The sequence below is a fragment of the Opisthorchis viverrini genome (genome assembly GCF_000715545.1).
Source record: "Opisthorchis viverrini unplaced genomic scaffold opera_v5_38, whole genome shotgun sequence".
Taxonomy (NCBI): Eukaryota; Metazoa; Platyhelminthes; class Trematoda; order Opisthorchiida; family Opisthorchiidae; genus Opisthorchis; species Opisthorchis viverrini.
Genome location: NW_008751695.1, coordinates 1,934,528 through 1,959,888, shown reverse-complemented (window position 1 = coordinate 1,959,888; position 25,361 = coordinate 1,934,528). Strand labels below are relative to the sequence as shown.

General features: G+C 44.9%; 1 protein-coding gene across 1 annotated transcript in view; it reads right to left on the bottom strand.

Annotated features, from left to right (window-relative positions):
* The window catches only part of T265_02944 (hypothetical protein), a gene marked incomplete at both ends in the record, with an annotated part of 104,689 nt that overhangs the window by 6,740 nt on the left and 72,588 nt on the right, over positions 1-25,361 (bottom strand). The window contains 22 exons of the mRNA XM_009167308.1: positions 1,317-1,402; positions 1,496-1,610; positions 5,438-5,525; positions 5,608-5,689; positions 5,821-5,984; positions 6,072-6,147; positions 7,326-7,521; positions 10,494-10,621; positions 11,531-11,656; positions 11,763-11,865; positions 12,374-12,443; positions 13,388-13,469; positions 13,941-14,244; positions 14,515-14,627; positions 15,000-15,119; positions 15,883-16,015; positions 17,970-18,106; positions 18,230-18,448; positions 19,323-19,409; positions 20,999-21,106; positions 23,115-23,207; positions 24,410-24,511. Coding sequence (XP_009165572.1) covers positions 1,317-1,402; positions 1,496-1,610; positions 5,438-5,525; positions 5,608-5,689; positions 5,821-5,984; positions 6,072-6,147; positions 7,326-7,521; positions 10,494-10,621; positions 11,531-11,656; positions 11,763-11,865; positions 12,374-12,443; positions 13,388-13,469; positions 13,941-14,244; positions 14,515-14,627; positions 15,000-15,119; positions 15,883-16,015; positions 17,970-18,106; positions 18,230-18,448; positions 19,323-19,409; positions 20,999-21,106; positions 23,115-23,207; positions 24,410-24,511 — 2,732 coding nt within the window. The remainder of the gene's footprint in view (positions 1-1,316; positions 1,403-1,495; positions 1,611-5,437; positions 5,526-5,607; positions 5,690-5,820; positions 5,985-6,071; positions 6,148-7,325; positions 7,522-10,493; positions 10,622-11,530; positions 11,657-11,762; positions 11,866-12,373; positions 12,444-13,387; positions 13,470-13,940; positions 14,245-14,514; positions 14,628-14,999; positions 15,120-15,882; positions 16,016-17,969; positions 18,107-18,229; positions 18,449-19,322; positions 19,410-20,998; positions 21,107-23,114; positions 23,208-24,409; positions 24,512-25,361) is intronic.

Sequence of the window (25,361 nt, the reverse complement as noted above, 5' to 3'; positions counted from 1 at the left end):
CAAAGTTGAAAAGGAATGGAGAGAGTGGGCATCCCTGATGGACACCGCTTTGTGTGCGGAAGCTTTTGGAGAGCTCTCCGTACACTCTCACACGTCCGGAAGTCTGAGAATACAAAGAACGTATTATGTTTACAAACTTCCGGGGCATTCCTTGGTGGGCAAGCGTCTCAAGAAGAACAGACCGATCAACCGAGTCGAATGCGCCTCGGGCACTATCATCGATTCTCCCCATTTGTCTGGGAGCTTCCTTCGGGTGGCATGGCAGCTAGGCATCGAAGGGGTGTTACAGCTGAACGATTTCCTGGCTGTGACAAACTTTTGCTGCGCAAGTGACATTCTGGCTGAGCGAAGTATGATGGACGGGATGCTGCTAGGTTGCCCAAGTTCAGAAAAAACAATGGAGAAACCAGGAATGTGCTCAAACACGGACACTCCACATTGGTTACTGAACTTTCTCGATACCTTATTAGCGCACAGGTGATGATAGTCGTAATACAAATCAGAAGGTGAATGTGCACTAATAAAAGTTTTTAGTATTTCTATGACACAAAAATAAATACAGTGCGAGGATGGGAGCAAGTCAAAAAGGGAACTTATCGGATGCGAGAGTCCCTTGGTGGAAGTCCGGACGGCGGGAACGTGTTTCTCTCCGCAGTTAGACTGCTACACGTACTCCATGGTTGTCCATGGACTTGTGGAGAGGTTGACGTCCTGCTCCCTGCGCGCGCGCGAGTCTGTGTTTTGACTGGGTTCGGTTTGCCTTTATGTAGGTCCCAGTGCGTGTATGTGGGCGCGTCGGCAAATGAGTGGTTGCTGCGCTGACTAGGTAGTGCAGACAATCGATGTCCGATGTGTCAGCTTAATGCGACGTGTTTGTGTGTATGAGAAAAAGACAAGCCTCGCGATCCAATGAGCGACTGAGTTGAACAGTCAAGTATGTGGGTGACTGGGTCGCTACAATCTCGACGGCGGTCAGTTCAACATTTCCAATGGGCTAAGTTCCCGAAAATCAAGCGGCACGCCTAATTCCACTTACAATCATAGCCACATAAAAAGCGCCTGCGTAATTGGGAATAACCTGCAGAATTTCAGAAATGTGTTATTAATGACGTGATTCGAATATTGTGCGGCAGAACCTGTCCATCCAGATGACTGTTTTCGCACACCGATACTTAGTAACAAAGGATATCTGAAAGCCAATGAATCATTAAAGTATCATGATAGCCCAGAAACCCGAGTGCATGCGTCTGTGTTTGTAAGTCACACAAGCATGTTGCAAGCAAAGGTGGACAAAATGGATAGCTGAGTAGACTCACGTTGTGGTCAGGAGCAAAAAGTTGTTTCCCTTTGAAGCACTGATGTGAAACACATAATGCCCGTAGTTGTTGTCCTTGTTCACCCTCTGAAACGAAAACAACCGGTGCGTCAGCAGAAGCATAAAGGAAAAAAACGACCAAGGAAAAATCGAACCCAATCGACAGAAGTGTGTATTTACCTGCAGAATTAAATGGCCTTCCGCCTGTCTCCGTTCATACGGCCGGATAATGCCATCCATTTGTAGGTAACGAGGAGGTCTTACCCGAGCAACATCCTCGACTGTGTCTGCGATTCTGCAACATAGAAAGAGATGAGAGCAGTTATACCGATTGTGAAACCCACGAGGAGGGAAGATCGTGAGTAGAGCCAATGCAATCACCTAAAACAAGCGATCCCGGCCTAAAGCTGCCACCTTGACGTGGTGGTCGGGCTTGAGTGCTCCAATGATCCCGCGGGATACACTGGCTGGAACGTCGTTCCACAAGGTGTAGCTACGCCAGGAAGGCTAAAGGGTGGCAGCGAGACCCCGCACTACGAGCAATCGTGGTACGGGGCGGTCTGGGGATAAAGTCGTACTGTCCTCTGCGACAGGAGTGTGAAGGCAGTAAGGTGTTTCCCCCAAGCGACCAGCATGTCCATAATTATGGAAGCAGCGATGCTGCCTTCCTCCAAGGAAGGACGGGTTAGAAAAGGTCGGCCCCAAAATCCGCATATTCCGATCACCGAGCGGTTGAATGTGACCGCCGGCGCATTATCCAATACGGTCGAAATACTTTTAAAACCAAAGAGTCCGGTTATGCTCAAAAGGCATCTGCTGTGTGCAGCCGTATCAGGAATGGGACAGTAATGCCTTATCCCCTGTACCCTCGGGTTAGGCCAACCCCATGCAGCCGAGCAGGTCAGACTATTGAGTCATCGGCTCCTGGCAGGGTCCCAAAAGAAAGCCCTACTGCCCGCTGCCTCGCGGGTCAGACTTTTGAGTTTAACTTTTCGGGACAGGGTCCCCGAACAAAATCCTACATCCTACCACTACCTTGTGGGCCACACTTTTGAGTCAAAGGCCCAAGGTGGGGTATCTCAACCGAACCCCCTTCTTCGGCCTGGGCAACCAAGAAGTATCATTTGCCCGCGCAGTTTGGTGTCCACCGATGTCCCTCCCCAACCCCCTCCCATCACACAAGCAATCATTACTGAGTCACTTGACTGTCGGTTATCTGACCGAAGAGCCTTGTGCTCCCTGCTGCCTACTAACTGTTAACAAAATAACCCTTCTAAATCCACAAGATCCTTTCTATATAGGAGCTTTTAGCATCCGTACTCTGTGTCAAATTGGTAACCAGGCAATGTTTACTGAAACCTTATACTCCCTTAAAATGGATGTATGCTGTGTCTCCGAAACACGCATGCAAGACCCAAGCGTGGTTACGCATTTCAGAACACCAGGGATTAAATCAGCTCTTTCACATTTCTCCCTCCGTGTACCCGGTGACTCAGAAGCAATGGGTTGTGTAATATATGGCGTGGAAGTCGCACTCAGCCCCAGAGCTGAACGCGCTTTGCTGGATTGGGTCCCATTGCACAGTCGTCTTTGCGTCGTCCGGCTATTTAGTTCAATCAGGCTCAATGCCTCAACATATAAAAACGGTGCCTGTTTGCAGAGTCGGCTTATCCCCCAACGGACTGTAGTTCTGATGCTGAGAAGGATACTTTCTACCGAGAAAGTACGAACATTCAACATAAACATTCGCACCGCGTAACCTTGCGGCCACTAAGTGCGAATCAACCGTGGACTCAGTTGGACCACGTGGTCATCAGCCACTGTTGAAGAGCCACAATTCAAGACTGCCGTTCCTTCTGAAGCACACCACTTGATTCCGATCACGCCATGGTGTGTGCACACCTGAGAGTTCGTTTCCCTTCAGGTCCTCGCAAGTCAGCAAGAAGCCTGCCAATCCACTATCTTCGAAAAACTACCATAGCTCGACAGTATCGATCTGAGCTAGCCCAACAAATCTACACAGTAAACCAATACTGTGGTGGCAGATATCACGTGGATGAAGCGTGGCAAAATGTGAAAGGAGCTATGTCAGTGACGTTCAATGCTGTCTGCCCGACCTTCCCGCAAGACCACTGGATGTCGACGAGATCGCTATCCATGATCGATGCCAGGAAATCCATACCAGCAGGCAAGGAGTACGACGGCGCACGCAAACTCCCCAAACGCCAAATATTGAAGAGTATAAAGAAAGACCGAGAGCTATGGTGGACATCGAAAGCTCGGGAGATGGAGAAGGCTTTTGCTACGGGAAACCGCCGTGCCCTATATCAACTGATACGATCGACTGGCCCTAGGAAAGCAACGATCACTCGCAAAAAAGTCGACTGGAAAGATGAGCCGAACACCTCGAATAACTGTTCAAATGGCCTTCTGCAACACAGCCTGTAATAGTGCACACAGGCGAATGGAATGTAGACATTGATCACCCTTCGGAAGAAATAAAGTACGAAATACTCGTGCTAAAACGTGAGAAGGCACCAGGACCGGACGGTCTGCATCCAGCACTCTTCAAAGAAGGCTGAGAATCCCTGACGATCCATCTGACAAACTTTATTGGTGCTATATGGAACGAAGATAAGGTGCCTACAGAATGGGATATGTCGGCAGTTATCCCTCTCTTCGAAAAGGGTACGCGGACGCTGTGTGAAAACCACCGTGCCATCAGCCTGTTAGCTGTGGGATAGAAGGTGTTATCCTTCGAAGGTTGACTGAACACAGGGAGACAGATTCGTGAAAACCAAGCAGGGTTCCGTCCTCCAAGAGGATGAATCGATCACATTTTCATCTCCCGACAAATTCTTCCTCATTGATGTGACCATGGATGACTCACTACCAGCCTCTAACGCCTGTAGGGTCGAAGTGCCCCCTGGGTCTCCACTCACAGACATCGAGTACGCAGACGATATAGCTCTTCTTGGATCTGATCCCGTAGTAATGCAAACAATATTAAATAATCTAAATAATTCTGCTTCGCGGTTCGGCATGCGCTTCACACCTACAAAATGCTACTGCAAGACTAGGTGGGCTCGAAACCTGGCTTGCTTGAGGTAGTAGACAAATGTGTCTACCTGGGTAGCTGTATCAGTCCCGGTGGTCTCGCGAAAGATGAGATTTCCATCCGGATTGGGAAGGCCAGAGTAGGTTTTGTGAACCTGCGTCACCTGTGGCGTAGGCGTGACATCAGCTTATCCGTCCAGGGTCGAGTTTACAATGCTGCGGTGCGCCCCATACTACTACATGGATCAGAAACCTGGCCGTTGCGCGCTGAGGACGTCAAAAGACTTTCAGTGCTTGACAATCGATGTCTTCGGAGCATTGCCCGAGTCTGGTGGGAACAGCAATGCTAAAATATGTCGAATGATATTCGGAAGAAACCACTCACCCTCGATAGATGAACTGATCACATTGCATAGGTTGCGCTGGCTTGGTCACGTGTTCCTTATGCCAGTCGACTGAATTCCTCGAAGGGTTCTTTTCGCATAACCACGTGAACGGTGGAAACGAGCCAGAGGAGGTCAAACAATGACTTGGCAGCGAAGTATAAAAGTCATTACCAGCAAATTCAGCTGCACCGGTCATTGCCGCCTTTATGGATGGGGTCTCCGAGAGGGGCTACATTAATGGTTGGAGATATTGTTAGACATGGCCCAGTCACGCCCTCAATGGCGCTCGTGCATCCAAGCTATTGCCTCCAATGCATAGCTCCCTTCCAAATCCCCCCACTTAACAGTCCACTGATGACGCTGTATTGATGCAAGAATTTATCGGCTTCCGCCTCCGGTGTGCAGCTATCTACCCCACCTCCCCGACAGCGACAAGTACGTGGTTCTTACAGCTGACAATGATGATGATGATGAAAACAAGCGATCCGCTCTGAACCGCCAGCAGGCTTATGGATCAAAACGGCCAACCAAAGCTACAGGCGACGTCTAAGGATTATTTTTTTCTACTTGTTCGCTATATCTTTCAGTCAACAGTGATTGATGCTACACCACCTTCGCACCTGATGAATGTCAGTTGGACACTATCAACGGACAAAGGGATAGCGTAGTTTCCACTCACCTCCGGATCCCTTCAAAAGAGCTGCTAGCGAAATCCACCACTCCCGAGACAGGGCGTGTGACAACCCCGATGAGCCCTTTGCCGAAACCTGGAAGAAATCGAAGTTGGTCCGTCAAGTAATCCGCAAGAGCAGAAAACGATAAGTGAAATTTTGACGGAAATAAGCATACCTTTGAAAAATCCCTCAACACCTTCCTTCTTTGCTCCTTCAACGGGCTTGACCAGCACACCAGTTAATCCATGATACACACCCTGAAACAAGTTACGAGAGGAAGACAGAAAATGGAAAGTTCATAGTGGCTGCTTATTGAAAAAAGGTAATGCGTGAGCAAACAGAAGCGGTAGAAGCTGATTCACGCATCAAGAAAACAAAGCTGATTTACCATAACCAACCCACGACCGCCCTGAGCCAGACCGGCACCAAAACTATCCGGACGTCGAGCAAGCTGCTCCCGGCGACGACGCTTGTAGTCTTCATCCAGCGTAAGTGCCGCCACGCCTTTTCCCAATGTACCGGTAATTCGAGACACTGCGCCAGCAGCTCCGCCTGACGGGGACGTGAAGAACAAATATAATCAAGTAGTGGAAAAAGTGGCATTTAGTCGATGAAATCAGCTACCCTCATGGAACTCACCAACAGCGTGACCAAATAGACTTTTCACTCCCAAGGCGACGCCCTCCGCGAACTCTTCTGGACCGAGCACAGCACCCTGTAACAAATACAGCAGTCAGAAGAATAAAAGCCACAAAAATTGTGGGGTGGAAGGTAGAAAAACAAAGGGGTAACTGACGATGCTGCTGAACGCGAACTGGCCCTGGTTTCTATTGACGGCTCTGAATAATCGAGAGGTTTTCTCGACAAACAGGAAAATACAGTAGTTTAAGTCTAAGGGTTTGCGTATTGACACGAACTGCTCGAGCTCGGATCCAGGTTGCGTTACCTGTCCCAACTACCTGCTCAGTTGAGGATAACAGTAGCTTGTGCCATGATGAGCAGAATGGCTATGGTCAGCATGTTTTCCGCAAGTAAAATGCGGAATCACAACCTTGCCAACTGGGAAACAAATTGGAAAAGTAATGTTATACGTTGAGATGTATTCAACTACTTCGTAATGGTAAGCACGACCGCCACCCACGTTTTGATGGCTGTAACGGTCAACCAGCGGGGATAGTTGAATGCTCGTTACTTCAGGGCAGGATGAGAATCGCTCTCATATAATACATTCTGACCACTAAGTGTTTCGAAAGGACCTCTAACTCACGAACCTACGTCTGCACCATAAAACAGTTAAAGATTCACCGTGTTATCACAGTTGTGAATTACTTCAGAGGACAACTGAGTGCCGAAAACAAGACAAACGGGAAATGATGAGCCGCACTTGCCGTTTCTCCGTTTATCAGATGGAGACGGGGGATTAGTTCATCACGGTTTCACTTAATCCAGTCATACAAACTATAGAGGTTGGACGCATCAGCAGTGCAGCATACGTCAAAAAATTTGTAGAATCGTTCATTGCAACAAAGCGTACGAAAATACAAGAGATGAATATCGATATTAAAAATGAAAAGTTGAATAAGAATTCTCACAAGTTTTCGTAGAGAGCAGAGTTTATCGTGCAATGATGATAATAGCCCAAGGAGGACGAGTCCAATGTCCCCAGTGAGTTAAAATTATATTCCTGTGGCAGTTCAGATACGGAAGGACTATGCAAGTTAGTCGATTTTGTCTGAAATATCCGCAGCATTCTAGCTGCCTAGCGATGACAGTCCATAGAGGTGGCCTGGGTAAACAGCTATTCTTGGTGGCTGACCTATTGCCATGTGAAGAGCATAACGCACACAGCGCGCTCAGGTCACACTACTTTAACACGGAAAACGGAAGACGTACCTTGACTGGCTCATAGAACAAATCTTCCACGCCTTGTGCCATTCCACGTAGGACACCGAACGGATTACCCAGTACGTCCAGACCCAAAACAAGCACATACATTTGACGTATCCCCTGGCTTACATAATGTCGCATCATTTCCGAAAGCATTTGATTCACAGTCATAATGCAGGCCTGATGTTCAAAATATGCCAGTCTGCAAACAAAGAGAGTAACGAAGAGAAACTATTGTTAATACGGAAATGAAGCTTGGCGTACGAAACACTGATGCACAAGAGCACAGAGAAGTAGTTGAGACCGTCAGTCGGTATTCGCAATTGAATAGAAGGCATCCCGGGGTTGTTTTTATTTGAATGCATTACAATAGAAACGGAGGATCGAAGTACCAACCTTCATGGCTGTAGCAACATAGCTACTCGTAAGTTTTACTCACACAGGTCTCCCGACCTGTGAAACTCCGAGGGTTGCGTCAAATAAGCAACTGGGTGTATCACTTCAAAACGAATAACACGTGCAAGCTCAGTACAAATGGTCCACTAAAATCACTTGCAATAAGATCCAGAAAATGTGTTTCATGACTTAAAGTTTTAGAATAGCTCTGTAAAAGCACTTCCAAGCAAAGTAACCGCTAACATTCCAAACAGTGACTCTCAAGCACGCAAAGCTCACTAAAAAGGTACAAGGGAAAAATAGGACAGTACATCGGCAGGTGCTGCGCCAGTGAAGCGTTATACCAACATACCTAATTTACACACATATCCTATTTTGAATTGGTATGGTCCGAAGGCACTGAGTAGTTGAATGCCAGTGAGCAGTCCGAAACCCTATATTGTTGTGCTCTAATGGTTCTTCCTGGCTACACTGACTGTAATACCGTTCCAGAATTTCAACCATGCCAGAAAGGACCGACGAAAAACAGCGAGCTGCCGTGCTGCGAAAAATTGTATTAAGAGTTGATCTGAGGGGGAAGTCGTCTATTTCTCTGCGATCGGTGTGAAGACAGTTGAACGTTTCCCCAGGCAACCAGCATGCCCATATCTATGGAAGCAGTGATGTTGCCTTCCCCCGAGGAAGGACAGACCTAAAAACCGAACGCGGCCACCAGCGCATTACTTAACGCGGTGGAAATACTTTTAAAACCAGAGAATCTGGTGCTGCGCTCAAAAAGCACCTGTTGTACGCAACCGCATTACGGGTAAGACAGTAATGTCTCATTACCTGCGTCCTCGGCCAAGGCCGGCCGCCTGCAGTCAAGGGAATCAAACTATCGAGTCATTGGCTCCGGAAAGGGTCCCCAAAAACCCTAACAGTCGCTATCTTGCGGTGCAGACTTCCGAATGAGAGGCTCCGAACAAATCCCTACATCCTTCCACTACCTTGTGGGCCGGGTGAGGTGCCTCAACCGAACCCCCTTCTTCGGCTGGGGCAACTGAGGAGCATCATTCGCCTTTGCTGCATTCCGCTCACCGGCCCTCACCCACACCACCTCTCCCATCAAATGGTGCAGTGCGATCAACCCATCTGCCAGTACCCTAGCCGGTATCTCGCATCTAAACCAGCCCCATAAAAATAGACTAATATAATCAGTTACCAACCCCAAAAGATTTGATCACACGCAGATCTCCCAAAGAACATAACCAGAAGCTTGAAGAATGACAGAGAACGTTGGTCAATTTCGAAGGCCAAAGAGATGGAGAAAGCTTTTGCTTTATGCCACAGCCGCGCCTTATCACAACTGAAGAAGATAGGTTTCAGCAAAACGATATGCGAAAAAAGACAGAACAGGAATGCACTCACGAATTGGTTGTCCTGAGTGCTGGCTTAACACTTCAAAGAACAATTCAGCTGGTACCTTCAACACACTGCGGCAGTGCGATTTATACTGCTTTATGGATCAGAAATGTGGCCTCTAGCGGGAACAGGTCATAAGGAATATATCAGTGTTTGGTCATCGGTGTCTCCGAAGCATTGGTCAGGTCTGGTGGTAACATCGGATTAGCATTGCTGAGAAGGAAGGAATTGTTACACGATAGCGGAATTACTCAAGTTTCATAGGTTACGCTGGTTAGGACATGTACTTCGCATGCCAGAAGACCGTCTGTTTCGTAGAGTTCCAGTCGCCCAGCTCAGCCCAGCCCTATACTGAGTGAAAGCGACCGAGAGAATGACAGTGTATGGCCTAGTAACGAAATGTGGAAACACCAACCAGTCAACGCAGTCGGGTCGACACCAGCTGCCTCCATGGATAAGGACCCCGGGACTAAACTCACCAATGGTTAATGACCCTAGCAGAAGTGGCGCGATCGCACAGTCAGTGGCGCTGGCACATCAGAGCTATCGCCTTCAATGCGTTGCTACTCAGTTCCGGAAATAAGTGGACATGAAGAAAAAATCGTTCAGCCGTATCACCCTTTCGGTACATAACTGCCATGCCACCAGAAGGAAGCACGAGGGCCGGAATACTGCCAGGTTGCCCAAGCCTAGACAGGGCAAATCGACAAGCAGAGGTCGGACCTTCCGGTCAGTAAACTCGTGCTCTAACCACTGAGCTATCTCGCCCCCGCTTAACTGAACATGTCATCGGCTCCAATGCATGGACGCGTGCTGCACAGGCCCCCTACTTACCGGTGATCGAAGCTGTGGCAGGTGGAGCCATGGTACTTTGTTCATAGCTGACAAACTGAAGTGAACTGAATGAGCTCATGCTAACTAATCGTGCCGCGGCGCTAGTGCACTCAAAGGCAGAAGCGAAGCTGCGTTGCACATCAGTACAGTACGATTATGTAAAATGTGGCCAGACAAGCCACCATCGATAAGAACTATGCAAGAAAAAAAACTTGGGGATGTACAGCCAATTCAAAGCGAAATTCCTGTTCGCTCGGCTTCCATTCCGATAGTCTTCAGTCACTTGTGCTCACCAGTTCAATAGAGTGAGCATCTTGCATTCGCGACCAAACTGCGCATCAAGATACGAATGCCCTCCAAAGATATTTCCACGAATGAGCAGCTGGATTTGCTGGCGCAATCATCCAGCATGGTTCGTGGATTTTTTTCATCATGGGTCTCACACTCGAACCTACTGACAGTATTGGTAATGGAATACAGACAGCTGGACTACCCGTCCTAGATGCATACATCGGCGAGGACAATTAAAGACGTAAGGCTTACTTGAAAATCACATCTTGAACATCGGTTAATGCAACACCGAGTGACTGAAGGAAAAGGTTGAGGACTTCACTGGGAAAAGCGACATTTTTGCCATCACTGCTGCCCGTCAAAGAGAAGCTGACATGCATCTGCAAAGAAATAAATGAGGAAGGCATTCCTGAGCGTTTGATAAGAGTAGCACACACAACCTNTGAGCGTTTGAAAAAGTAGCACACACAACCTATGGTAGCTAATCCTGTAGTAGAAGGTACACAAGCTAAACCGAAATAAACTGAGTTACGCGACTGCAATTCTCTGAGAACTCCACCGGCATTGCTCTCCAGAAGAAAATCCCGTTGGTACTATATACAATACCCCCAATAAATAGTTCAGAGTCAAAAGTGATGTGTTTACCTCTTTTATGGATGGTCTCTCTTCGAAGTCAGCGTGAGACATGGCGCAATATCGCATAAGAACTGTGGAAACTTGCATAATCGTTTTACACAGTTATCGATAGCGTTCGCGGTAGAAAATGTCCATTCCCACCAATAAAGTGCAATTAGCATTGGATTTTCCAAATAGTTCTTTATCGTTGCATGCATCGCATGAGAACAGGCTGTTGCAACTCGCACAGAATCACTCAATTCCACCGGAAAACAAGCTTAATGAGTTACTTGAAGAAAATCATGGCGTCGGTTCGTATCACTCGGATTCATCAACAATTTCCCCGTCGTCTGTTATTGCAATCACAAACTTCGTACAGCCTGGTTCAAAATGGTAGCCAGCATATCAACAACGGAACCATTAGGTGACACTCGGGTTCAGCATTTAGAGTAAGCTCAGGTAGTTTGATAGCATAGTTCCACTCACCTCTCCGGGTTTGTGACTACGAGGATAGCGTGGTTTATAACTAGAAAGCGCTGAAAAGAAACTTTGTAAACGTTCATCTGGTAGACTATCGATGCCACAAGGGGATTATTATTCAAGGCTTTTGGAAATTCAAGGTTGGAATTGAAAGAGTTAACAGAACTACAATAAAAAACACCACAAAAACGTACCTTGATAGGTGATATGTGAAAATTATCAAACACGGAGCGATTGCCATCTTGTAGGTGAGTTAACAGTATGGGAGAATCCATCAGGCGATTTTGAATCAACTGATAGTCTTGTTTGAACGCTTCTTCCTGGAAAGAATAGCAGATTATACGTCAGAATGCAACGAAAAATATTTTATGAAAAGAAAACTGGTTAACTCATCGAGCAGCTTCAGGATCTCGATGGATCACTTACTTCTGAAACTCTGGTTACGCTCCCACTGAAGAAATCGAACATATCGTTCAAAAACCCATGATCCAATTTAAGCATCATCTCTTGGATCAGAACCCGAAAGTATCTGAAACGAAATGAAGTCAACTGAGATCCCAGCAAGTTTGTAGACGGAAAGCATAATCTGAAAACATACGACGCTGTGAGTACGGATCGACGGGCAGCATTTCGGTTGAGAGACCATACAGATAACAATAATTCCACATAGCCACCGACATTTTCCACGGGATAGGTAATTACGACATTTTTGTTTCCGATGACAGGACAAACAATCAACATGGAAAACATTATATATCGCTGGACGAATCCGTGATCCAGTTGATTATACATTAAGCATACATTCACCAAGACAAGTTGGTCGAGAAAATGTAGTAATAAGAGTGCAAACAAGGTAGGAAATGCCATATGGAATTCCATAAAGACAAAGATGTTATCAAAGGCAGCGAATCTCTCTAAGGACGTATGCAAAAGATGTACAGCATGACCCTAAAATAAACATTTGAACTGCGTTTATCAACATTTGAAACCAAAACAACGTACAACCAGATAGAAGAACACAATAAGAGAACACGTACTTGAAACGGAACGAGCCAGGATTAGCAGTCCTAGCAATAATCGCCGACAGTTCAATCAGGGGTTTGGGTCCTGGGTAACATGAAAAAAGGCACATACTCAATTCGGTGAATGAGATCCATGCGTGTCGAAAAAGGAGAAAAAGTGTATAGTGATGCATGCTTTACAAGTTTTTCATCTCCTGCAGGCATCCTTCTAAGGTCTGTAGGCCCGCTTCCATATTGTTTCCATAACAACCGAGAGAAAACTTTGTTAACCACGAGGTTCGGCTTCGAATTCCGAAGCCAATTAGCCTTGATCAGACGACAGTAGATGGACTATTCACTCAACCTGTGACCACGATTTGACTACTAGAGTCAGGTTTTACCATGATGTTCCTACTGCAGAGTCATATCGACAGTTACATACAGCCTAGACCACTTTTAACGACACTTCAACGAAAGAAGCAACTGGGTAATAGCTCACTCATTGTTGAGTTGAATGAAAGACGTAATGAGACCATGACTATACGTATTAACTATCATATAACAAATCAAGAGTATCACGTGTGCGCAAGTTATCAAGGAGCAGTCACAGCCAAGTGACAAAATGTGAAAATGTGGGAGCTGAATACGATGGACGACCTCTAATTATAGTCTGTGTAAACATGGAGCGTACTCAGACTCCTAACTGAGGCAATTTTGTTTGAGCTCCCCAACTTATTGAGAATCGGACATTTCGGTGGGCAATACAAAGTGAAAAGTTAGAGTGAAAATACATTCAAGCAATTGATGAGAAGCTCAATTTTTCCTAACCACATTCTAACGATATATCTGTTGTACTGAATTAGCGGATCTTCTGAGGTGTAAAAGGGCATTGACAATGAGTCCTAGTGTTGATCAGCCATCGATTGGAACTCCCACAGGTTGTGATTGCAATACTGAGACATGCGCGGGATAGATATCTTTCGACTACGTGCACACAGTCGATAGAGCTCTGCACACAATCCGCGAAAAAGTCTTTCACTACAATCTTACCTGAATCAAGAGCCACAGACTTCGGTTGCGGATAGGGGGCCAAGACCACCGGGAATGTACAGTCCAGTTTCTGGTTATCGAGCTTCATTATAAACGAGAAAAACAGATTGTAGAGGGTTGAGAAACGGTACCATGGGAAGCAGTACATATCCAAACTATGAACAGAAAGCACATCAACATAGTACTCATGTCTGATGAATTGATTGACACTAGCAGACTACAAAAAGACAACCTTGTGGTAACAAGTCATATCATGGTAGTGAGCCCCAGGGGTTTCCTAAGGCTGGTTGCTAACTTGCTCACTTGCCAGAATGTTGAACTTTGAACTAGAAATAGCCGCGCAGTGTCAGTGTTCGGTCCGTATTAATGAAGACTGAGATTGGGAAACATAAAATCGATTATTTAGGCAATTAGTTACAACACAACCTCCGAGGAAATTCGCTACCCAGTAGAACTATTTGCCAATGAACTCGAATGGCCATTCGCTACAGTTCTTCCCTGCGACAGCATGTGCCAATTCAATAAACCAGACCATTCAAGGGTGATGACTTACCTGAATCCGAAATATTTTCGCATGAATTTGCATTTGACTGGCGGAAGTTTTGTACTGCAGGAAGACACCAGGTTCAAAAGCCCGGCGGAGTTCACACTGATCGGGTTGGATCATCATCATCTGTCCAAAGTCTACTTCTATGGGGCGTCCGACGTCTGTCAGCTTGGTCAAACCACGCACTGATTCACCGACTCGTAGTTGATCGACGTAGGCCGTATAGGCTCGTTCCAAACTATCGCTAGTGGCCGCCTTTAGTGGTTTTAATCTATTTCCGCGTTTGACCTGACTCCAGCGGACACCCGAACTATCACAGTGGCAAACGGAATTTGTGTGCGGTGAAATAAAAGCAACAACTATGACGAACGGCTGAAAAACGAGTAGCTGTTTATTATCAAGTAAACTTCATTACTAAGTGACGAGACACCAAATTAGGACACAAACCATTCACACACGAAAGTGGGGCCTCCCGCAGGGGGTTACGGTTAAAAAACGCAGTTAATCTGGTCCTGTTGGAGGACTTATGGAAGACGGGAATCAAACCGCGTAATGCGTCAAAACAGTCAGATCACTTTACCTGGTAATCGATAAATAAGCCACTTCTGTACGATTGTAGTTGTCCACCAAAGACAGACCAATTGACTGTAAGGACACGACGATTTCTTGTTCTATTTTCTCAAGGTCAGCGCTCTGGAGTAGAAAACACATATAAGTTATCTAAATTAAAACCAAGGGTCGAGCATAGAAAAGTAGATGCACATTAGAGAATATCTAGCAAACTTCTGGGAATGTTGAGATACTAAGCTGCTTGCAAATTCCAGGTTCACATCAAGCGCCAGTGCGCCCTAGTATCGGACGGACGCTAAAACTTGCGGAACACTGGAAGACGCCAAAGTGAATTAGACCAGACAGCAACTACTTGGTCCTAATAGTGAGTTTCACCAAACGTTAACTTTCCAAAATCTCTGACATCTGACATCCTAACCAAAAATCGAACACAGTTCCCTCGTGTGCTTATATTTTTAAAAGGAATTGCAAGAACAGGGGAAACGAAGGACTCACCAGACGAGCATTCTTAGCGGCATTCACATCTTGTGTAAAAAGGAGAACGCGTTGCATATTCCAGAGGAAGGAAACCCAATACGCTTTGGTGTCGTTTACGTAAAACTCCTCAACGATGTCCTGAAAGACGAGACAATGGATCCGTTGGGGGCTTTGTGCCAAGAACATGCGAACAGAGTTCATCATTAAATGAAAGGTGGTGAATGCGTCCGTATGAACAAGTGTGTATGCTATAAAACCCCAACGAATCGGTCGCGAGTGTACTCCCTCAGAAACTATGTACGATCGCTTCAAAATCATCAACAGTCATGGAGTTGCGGTGATAACCAGTCTCGCCGCACCTGATTTTACAATGACAATCATGATACTTGAATTAATTCACATTACAAGTCCTCCGGACAGTCGTACACTATAAAACGTTTAAGTTGATTGTCACCACGCTGGTGGTAAGAAGGCTGTTTACGGACTCCAATTTACCAAATGAACAGTTTGGTAGTCAGCAAATTCAGCGCTGTAAATGTTATCAGACGTCCTCACCACAAGGACAAATGCGTGCATCCGCTTGCGAGAGTCTGTATCTAAAGTAGCAGTGTAGTTACGACCACCTTTGACAGCAACACTTGTTCTACAACCGTAACATCAGCTAACTTGTTTAGAAAAAGTCTCAGATTGGGACTAATTCCTTTCATCTTCACTTTGTCTCTAGTTGATTATCCTTGCTGACCTTTCTACCAACATATACAGGCTTTACTCCAGTAAACATCTTTGACGAAGTAACAGCAATAAGAGGCTTCAAAATGTGCCACCGTAGTTGACGGATAGCGATCGAACTATCAAACACATACGTAAAGGGAAATCGGCAAAGGTCGGTGTGAAAACTTACCACGGTTAATTTGTTTGACTGGGGACGATCGTTCTTGTTACAATAGAATAGAAGTTCACGTTCTGCTTGAGGACAGTCCCATGCATACATAACTGACATACCGGCATCCAATTGATGTACTTTATCTACACCTCTGGAAGGACGAAAAACAAGCAGAACAGAACTCAAGTGATGAAAGCTCAACATTTCCTGTTCAATCTTACAATTAAATTTAATATGGATTAAAACTTCACGCCGTCTATTCAACCTGAATCTGAGCTCCGCTAACTGGAAGACTCTGAATATGTAAAAGACATCATAGTAGTTGGCCAGAAGTCAGGTTCAGAGTGTGGGATATTATTATTATTATTATTATTATTATTATTATTATTATTCAGTAACGATGCCACATATGATCACTGTTTTAGGTTCTAGAATTGGTTAACAAACCTATCTAGGTAGTTACAAGAGTACCATGAATGAGTAACCTGGATTTCGAAACACATTCAACCTTCTGTCAGAGACCTATCGCAGCTTCGTGATATGAGCTTCTAAAATAATACAGAGCAACAGTAATGCACTGTGGCTGAAAAACACGATGCAAAGAAGCCTAACGAGTAGTGCTGGCTGAGTTACATCCTTTGATTGTCACGCTCCGCTCATCCCTGTTGTGGCATAAAGAAGAGGTGGCCAAATCACGAAGTGAAGACGAAGTATAAGAAGCCTAGCCATTGATTTCAGAGGTGTTGCTTCTTGCCATCTACGAGTCCGAAGTAGCAGAAACCTAACACATCAATGGTTGGGTGTCCTTATCAACATGTTGAGAACACAATCAGCGTCTAATCATTTGTCTTCAGTTTTCAACCACTGTTTATCCAGATTGCCATAAACGCATACTAACCTTCTTCTCTCATCTTTTAAGATCAAAGTCCGCATGCAATAGCAACCCGAAAGAATACACAGTTATACATGCAAACCAAACTGACCACATGAGGTTACATATGATGACGTATTAAACACCGAATAGTGAACTCTAGCAGTAATAGTATAGTAGAAAATTCACTAAACTATCGGAGATCCATAGCTCTTTAAATCCAATGCCACACCAACAATCACACAGACCTGTCAAACTCAGAAACAACTAGCCCAGGAAACCGTCAGAGGCTAAAACCAGGGATTCGAAGAGTCAGACTAAAGTGCAGGTGTGTGTGATCCTCTGAGTTTCGCTCACTGCTTGCTAAAAAGAAGATGGGTATCAATAAATTTAGCGGGGATAAACCAAATAAAGGGACAGCTTATAATAAAAGCTGAGCAGATGCATCAGGCGTTTTCGAATGAATTGTCAGTTAAAAAATAGCTTTTGAACAAAACACGGTTTCTAGATGGAAGAAAAGCTAGCACTGAAGGGAAAGGAAGTGTAGACCTATTGCTTCAACGGATAGAATTGTCCCCTGGACGGTGGTGTCTGCTAACAGACAGTGCGAAATATGAAGCGAAAGAAAACAGTGTTTCAAGGAGGAAAGCACACGCACCAAAGGCCACTGTTATTGCCCAGAGAGATACCACAAGGTTAGTCGGAAAGCGAAGAAATATTCAGCTCGAAAGACAGGCACTGAAGTCATTTAGTGGATTGTCACCCTACACAGTAGCTGAATCCGCCTATTTCCATGAAATATTTACGTGCCTGTGGCGGAAGAAGACGCAACTGGATTTATTGATTAGCATCAAGTGCGACATCAGGGTTACAGAGCACAAAGCGTTGGTAAATCTTAGAAGCAGAAATTCAAGTAGACACTGTATTATAGAAAATAAACGTTCAAGGATGGGTGTATCTGGACGATATCAACATCAGGCTCACAAAGTGTGTTAACAGTCTCGGGTCGACGTAAATAGACATCACGCGCGAAGTACGTAAGTGCGGCCTTGGGATCCGAAATAAAAGTTCCACCGGGGTGACAGTACAAACTCAGCTGATTCGTCTACCGATACCGAAAAGATCAACGTGTGGTGAAAATTGTTGCTTGGGGTCGAGGAGAAGTCACGGAACCTATTCGACTGAGTTGGGTACATGTTTAATGGGGTAACACCGAAAATTATCCGAAACATACCGCTGTTGAAAATAAACGGGCTGACAGTCACCCAAGTGGTTCACCACGCGAACTAGAGCCATTCCATCTTGATAAAGCTGTAACGTGATTACTGTGGCCTCTTCTGTTGTCTGCACTTCGACAAATACACCAGCGTACTGTGAGTGATGGAGAAAGCAACACCAAAGTGTAAATGTCTCAAAGTCGCGTAGAGGAATGGTGTTTCTAGTAAAGTGGTCAACATGAAAATTTATTCGAGCAAAAACGAGAGAGGACTCTACCTTTCCTGGTAATTTCATCAATATTGAATGGGACTCGTAGAACGGGAAGACGTTGGTGACCACATGTTCTGTTATGCGGCAGCGCAACAACATTTTCTTGGAGGTTATGGCTCGTGGCCAAAACGGTACGGCCTCACCCGCAGGAACGCGAATCCACTCACCAGTGCTCGATCGGTCATCACCCGTTGTTTCATCGACCTCGTTACACTCAAGGTCGATCTAAACATAAAAATGGGAACGTAGTGCACGCAACTAAGGGTATTATATGAGTAAAGTGAACCAACTCAAGGCGTACACATAATGAACTCTGAAGAAAGCATAAGGGTTGAGATATTGCCAGGTTGCCCAACGTCCTACAAGAGCAATCGAAGAGCGGGGTGAAGGGGTTCAGATAACGTACAATGAGATTTGTAACTTACGCCCTCCACACCCAACTATTCTGAGGACGATATACATTATATCGTTCAGCTGTAACACTATTTCGGTGACTAGCTGCCATACCACCAGAAGGAAGCACAAAGGCTAGGATACTGCCAGGTTGCCCAAGCCTAGACAGGGAAGTCGAGAGGCAAAGGTCGGGTGCGAACCACGGGACTTCCGGTCAGTAAATTCGCGCCCTAACCACTGAGGCATCTGAGGGCGATAAGGATTAAAACGACTGTAAAAATTAGTGAAATGTCGCAAAATAAGACCAGTTCTATGGTAACGCGTGTCTATTTTGTCAATATAAAAAGATACCCAACAGGCAGAGAAGTCGATGGTTCTGAGTTAAACATTATTCAACGTCGAACATACCTTTCGGGATGTGAAAGTGACAATCACCTGGTCACTAGTATGAAGGAGTAACCTAAGAGCTTAAAAGCAAGTTTAGAGTTTTGTGAATAATCTAGTTGAGTTACGAAGCCCCGCCGAAGAGTAAAAACTAAACACTAACTACAGACACACGGACAACGGAGGAACGAATGATAATGTCAGACTGAGATAACGACAACTTGCATTAATCCAATTTAATTTAGCAGGAAGGAGTATTCATCAACAGAAATACTGAGTGGGAGGTTGCCGGAAAGAGGAAATAGCAATGGAAAGAACGTACCCCGGACTTATTGACAAGCATGAAGTACGGCATCAGCGTGACAATCTTGGTGAGACCAGAGCTGGACAAGTCAATTTTGACGCCAATCTGCGATAAAAATGTCAATAAAAATGAAACGGAAGAATAAGATGTGGTCAGGCCATAGACCCTTCATCCATATAACAACTCAGAGCAAAATCATGCACTTTAGGTCGTACAAGAAGGATGGCCTAAATTTTGAAGGAGACTAAAAGTTTATCTATGGTGAGCGCTCTGAGTAATCTCACGGTCGTATCAGGTGACAATTTGGGTACGTGCCATGACAAAAATGCCGGAAAAAAAAGGCAAAACAGAAGTGTTGTTTAAAAGCTTTCTATAGAACTGGTAGCATCGTTGTCTAGCATTTCAATGAGCGTATTGAGAAAGCCTTACGATGTAACAATTCACCTTTTAGGAAGAACTGTGTATGGCAGTTTTTGCACTGACTAGGGGAATTCCGCCACAATTAGCCATAATGTGTGGTTGTAGCAGGGCAGACCGAGGATCTCCCAGCGAGCTGATGGGAACATGTTGAGTGAACAGTTGGGCTCGATGGACCCAGATGATAACAAGACATTTTCCTGAATCCGTCGGTGTCCGGCAGAAACGCAAACAGATTCTGATACCACTGACTAGTGAGTAAGCACACAACTTCAGCGATGATGCTGCACAGGCAAACAACGACAACAAGGCATCTATCGACTTATGTATGGACCACGTACTCGGTGGTGATCACCACGTGACAGCATGACATCGTAGGATAAAAAACTCACGGGGGACACGAACGATACTGATTTCCCTACTCTTCGGTTCAGTTCAGCTCGGTTTATCAGCTATAAACCAAGCACTAAGGGTAAGTTGGTTCCAATTTCGGTCATTGGAAGATGATGGGAGACTTACACACGAGAAGACGGTATGATCAGTAAGTGTGGAAAACTTGGCAGCTACGAGTTCAAGGTGACAGCTCTGATGCATTAGCCTCACTGCCATGTCTGCTAGTGTTATTAATCACTGATGAGTTGAATCGCGGAGTCTCCATCCAGGCAGTTGTCGACCCAACTGAGTTTAGTGGTTAGTTATCGCGAGTTAGATGAGTTAATGTACAGCAATGTATCTTATTTTCCTTACGATTCAACTGATTGAGTCCTCTATGAAAAGCAAACAAAACCTACGGACGCGACCACGGTATTTCAAAGTAGAATAGCAAAACTGAAGGAAATAATAGGATAAATTCCAGATGAACGGAAATAATTGGATTCTAGAATGAGGGGGAATGAGGGTACTGGGGTTATCATTAAGTTATACATAATTCAGTGGAACATACGTGAAAATTAGAAACGTAATTCTGCAAAACGGTTCGTAGATGTTTTGGTGAATGGCGAAACCGCACCGCGTGACTCCATCAGTTATATTTAGGTTTCACGATATTATTGATAAGTGAACTTAGGCTGCGGAACCGTGATGCATTCCTCAAAATCTAGACATCAATCAAGGAAGTGCTTGTCATGTCCAAAAGGCGCTAGCCACTCACTAGAACCATCGTCCGGGAAAATATTTCGTGGTGCCGCTCATCCATGGCAATGAATCCGACGCTGACTACAGCTGCCTTAACAGTAGTTAGAAACGGAACCAGAAATTGAAAATCTATGGGGACTGACCTCATAGGACCATTTCTGTTTCGTTTTACAATTGACACGACCCGAACTTCCGACTGTGTCCAGTGAGAATTTGTCAGACCAGTTGGAATCATCTATCTTCACACTTGCCTAAGGGAAAGAACAATACAGAAACGGTAAATTAATGGATAACTGAACAACAATGGTAAAGAGGAGTACGATTACCAAGGCTAGGGAGCATCAACATGGAGACAATCAAAAAGCAAAGATATAACTGAAGTGCACGCGGGATAATGATAGACACACACAGAAGCTATCCGACGGAAAGGATCACATAACTCAGTGGGACACAGTGAGACGATGTTTGGACAGCGATCCATGTAAACAAATACACGATATCAGTGATACGCATTCCGGATACAGCTCAGACGTGAGATGAAGACACAAAAACTCCAAGAAGAAAATAACTAAGCAAACTCTCGAGAATGCACAAACGAAAGATTGTGTGAAGATTAGCAATAGCCACGATAAAAGTGAGAGTCGGTTAGAAGCGAGGATACAATATACAGAGAAGTGGGGAAGAACAGCGCGCATAGCAAACGGGATAGCGGACAGGCCAATTTGACAGAGCACCGAGACAACACACGCGGGTGTTTGGACGAAAGCAGTGAGCAGCGCGAGTGGTGATCGAAAACGTAAAGTGCTACTTGGAAAAGCACCTTGTGTTTCCCTTGAAGCTTGGTCTTATTAGGTTTCTTGTGGGGTGATTTCTTGGCGTTAGATGCAGAGCGTCCAGCGGATCTGCCCCAATGAAGCCTTTTACGGAGCGAAGCCGAAGACAGAGACTTCGATCGAACGCGCGCCGTCCCAGAGACAGTGGAAACCGTCATAGAAGAACCAACTTCGATTGGACTGATGTTTTCAGCGTCTAAATCTTCTTCACTAGACGTGTGAATATGAGCACTAAGGGGGCGCTGGAAGAGGGGCAATTACAGTACCGGGCCAAAAGATGCGGGCGATCACGGAGTAAATCAGACGGAGAGGATAAAGACTACAAACATATTGGCGATAATCAGGATAATACTGAGAGTTCGAAAATTCAATGTTTCGAATGAGCCTGCTTAGTGGTAAGGTACAAAAAAGTGCGACCGCGAATTCGTTGCACAATAAAATATTTATCAGTGCCAAACGAACAAAATAAAGTACAGGATATGCTTATCAAAATACAGAACTGAACATATCGATTTTGAGAGTTTTCTTAAAAAGGAGTGTTTTGTACATCAAATGGCGAGTGCCGAACTGTGACCTGTTTCAGAAAACTGACGTGCGAACTTGACCCCTAAATTACTTGCATGAACTCCACACCACTGATTACGAGACGATGGGTGAAGTTTTGGAAAACAAAAATATGGTAGTGGACAGTCGGTTTACACGAATAGGACCCTAGTGAGTATGGTGGTGAGTAGATTTCATCGGCCTTTGGTAAAATACTGAACCATGTAGTGGTACAATAGCGGAAAGCGCAGGGCCCAAGGTCACCTTAAATTAACAGCAGAACTCCAGTTCAGAACCACAAAGTGAAGTATGACGTTGATGCCATACCTCGTAGTATCAACATGTTGCCACTGGCTTACGTGTCCCATCACAAAAATGTCACAAGAATCGATAAATTTTCTGGCTTGAGTAATCTAGATTGAGGGAGGACAGAGTTAAGGATGTGAGATACCATCACCATCATTATCATCGAAACTTCGTTTGAACGTCACCAGCCCACCACTAGAATGCAAAGTACTACGATGTATTCCAAATGTTACACGTGGATAAGATTAGTGAAATCACACATACAGAACATGCAATTTGAATATTTTGGAGTAGGAACGCAAGTACACACAACACAAACAAAAAGACAAATACTCTATCCAACAAAGGCGCAGTTTTGCGTATAGTTAGTTGCAAAATAAAATGACTAGTGGATGGAGTAGAAGTTCCGCGAAATGAAAATCATGTACATCCGACAGGTTCAAGAAATGGAACACCACCTTATCTCGTATCAGTAAGCAGTTACCAAGGCAGTTGTGGAACAGAAGGCTACATAATGACGGTAGAAATAAAATGACTGGAACATATCCAAAGCAGTTTAAAAAGTATGACCGTGTACCTTTCTTTTGCCGAAGACAGATTTTGCAAGTGAAGAAAACAGTAAAGCACCTTGGAACGATGCTGGATGGTTGACTTCCGTGTCCTCGGTTGACTATAAGGGAAAATGAAAGAGCACGATATTTAAGTGCGTCTGCCGATTATGAGGAAACCTCTGAAACGAACAGACAATGGACTCCGTTCAAGAACAATAGTAAGGGTCACAAAGGAATCAAATAATTAACAAGCGATAGTGCGTGTATCAGGCAGGTAACCCCAATGAATTCAAACAATAAAAACGATTGAACGGTGCACAATTAATCAACCGAAATCACCATCATGCTGAAAGGATTAGTATATAATTAGGTCCGAAGTTTAAATGAAACATGACTTTGTTTGCGCTCGTGCAGGTCGAGATGAAACAAACCGACTGAAAGTTAATCGTCATGAAGCAAACAGGAAAGGTTCAACGACCAATGAAATCACAGACGTAGGATGTTGACGGAAACGGGTCTAAACTGTTTTGGGGTGAGGTAACACGTTGAGTTCAACCCGAATGGAAGTGGACAGGATGGAACTGTAGCGACATACCTTGGAAAACTAGATGTGAAAGTCAAACAACAGTCATGTGGAAAAAGTGGTTAGGTAGTGTTTGCATTGTTCAGGTACCGAAAGAACCGGATGAGGCCAACCATTAGATCACGTCAGTGTGCAAGCTGGTTGCGTGAATCACTTTCCCATGGTGTTTTGCATACTGGTGTAACGCAGCACAGATCGAGGCAATATAAAAATTCAGCCTCCAAGAAATGGATAAATCAAACACCACTCAGAAAACTCAGCGCCAATGCGTCTGCGTTGAGACTGAACGCGATTTAAACGCTTCTGTGTCGATTTTTCTTCTATTACCAACACAACCAATGAGCCTGAAACCGAATGCGAGTATGGGAACGGTGCCGGAGAGGACATCCGAATTCATATCGAAAAACAATGACGGGAATAACTGTTTTATTAGGTTGGTCAGTTGCCATCGCGACAATCTACCTACTCATCAGTTTGGTAGTTATGTAAATCCGACTGGATCAAGGAAGTAAGTTAAACCTATAGAGGCATACCTATACAGTGCATTTTGTAAACGGATGTGCTTGTGTGTGAACCGACCCATCCAATTAGTACGTCACTCAAGCATAAAATCACTCCGATCAAGGGTTACTTGGACGATCAAACCACGAGAAACTAACGCACAATTGCATGATCAAAGGTTGGTTTCAACGATGCATAATAAAGAACAATTGAACAAAACGCAACAGCTTGATTCACCTTGTAGGTTAAGTCTTTACCCGTCTTATTAATCATCCAGTAAGGTGCGTACAATGTGAGCTCGACTTGTCCACGGTTGGAGACGTTGCGCAATCCCAAATGCTGTATAAGTGAAAAAAAGATCGGATTAGGTTGCGGCTAAACTGCCAGAGACCATCAAGCTGGGATAGAGGACAAGTCTTTAGAAGCGATTGGATAAAATTCCCCAAGTGTTCAGGCTAAAGAAACCGTTTACACTGAAGTAGGCAATCCAAGCAACCATTCGAGAAGTTATCATTGCTGAGCCAACAGAAACCTTAGTTGCTCCGCCCCACGTCGGGACACCGATCCTTCTTTAAGCCATCACAAAAATTAGGCACTTGTTGGAGAGCTGCTCATTCAAAAACTCTTGTAGTTTCTAAAGGTGCCGGGAAGATCAACGTGGCCTTGTCAACAGAAACAGACGAAACTTTATCCACCCTAACGAGAATTTTCAGCATATAGATATGGTATTGTGTGTAAATACTGAGTTAATTTGATTCAAGTGTGAAAATTCGCCAGAAATATCCTTCCATAAACGCGCTAAGCAAATAAGATAACAGTGTGTAATCGAAGTGAGCACAAGGGGCAGCCGAGGCGCGTTTGTATTGGATGAGAAAATCAGGGATGGTGCATGTTCCTTACATGCAAGGAGAAAAAGGGGAAAACAACCCTTTAGTAGTGGGAAGTGGAGAAGGGAAGGGGCCGCCCATGCTTGCGAATTTTGTCGGGTCTACCGTCATAGTTAGCTTGACAAGATTCTGTTCATTACCCGTGTCCGCCAAAAGTTGTAGTAACTGTCGATGGTACCCAAAGCATCATTATGGCTAACAAACAGGAATATGGCATTAGCTTTTGTACCAGTGCTGAAGAGAAATAGGGATGGAACAGCGTCTAGTATGACACGGAATTAATAATATGTAAATTGTGGCTA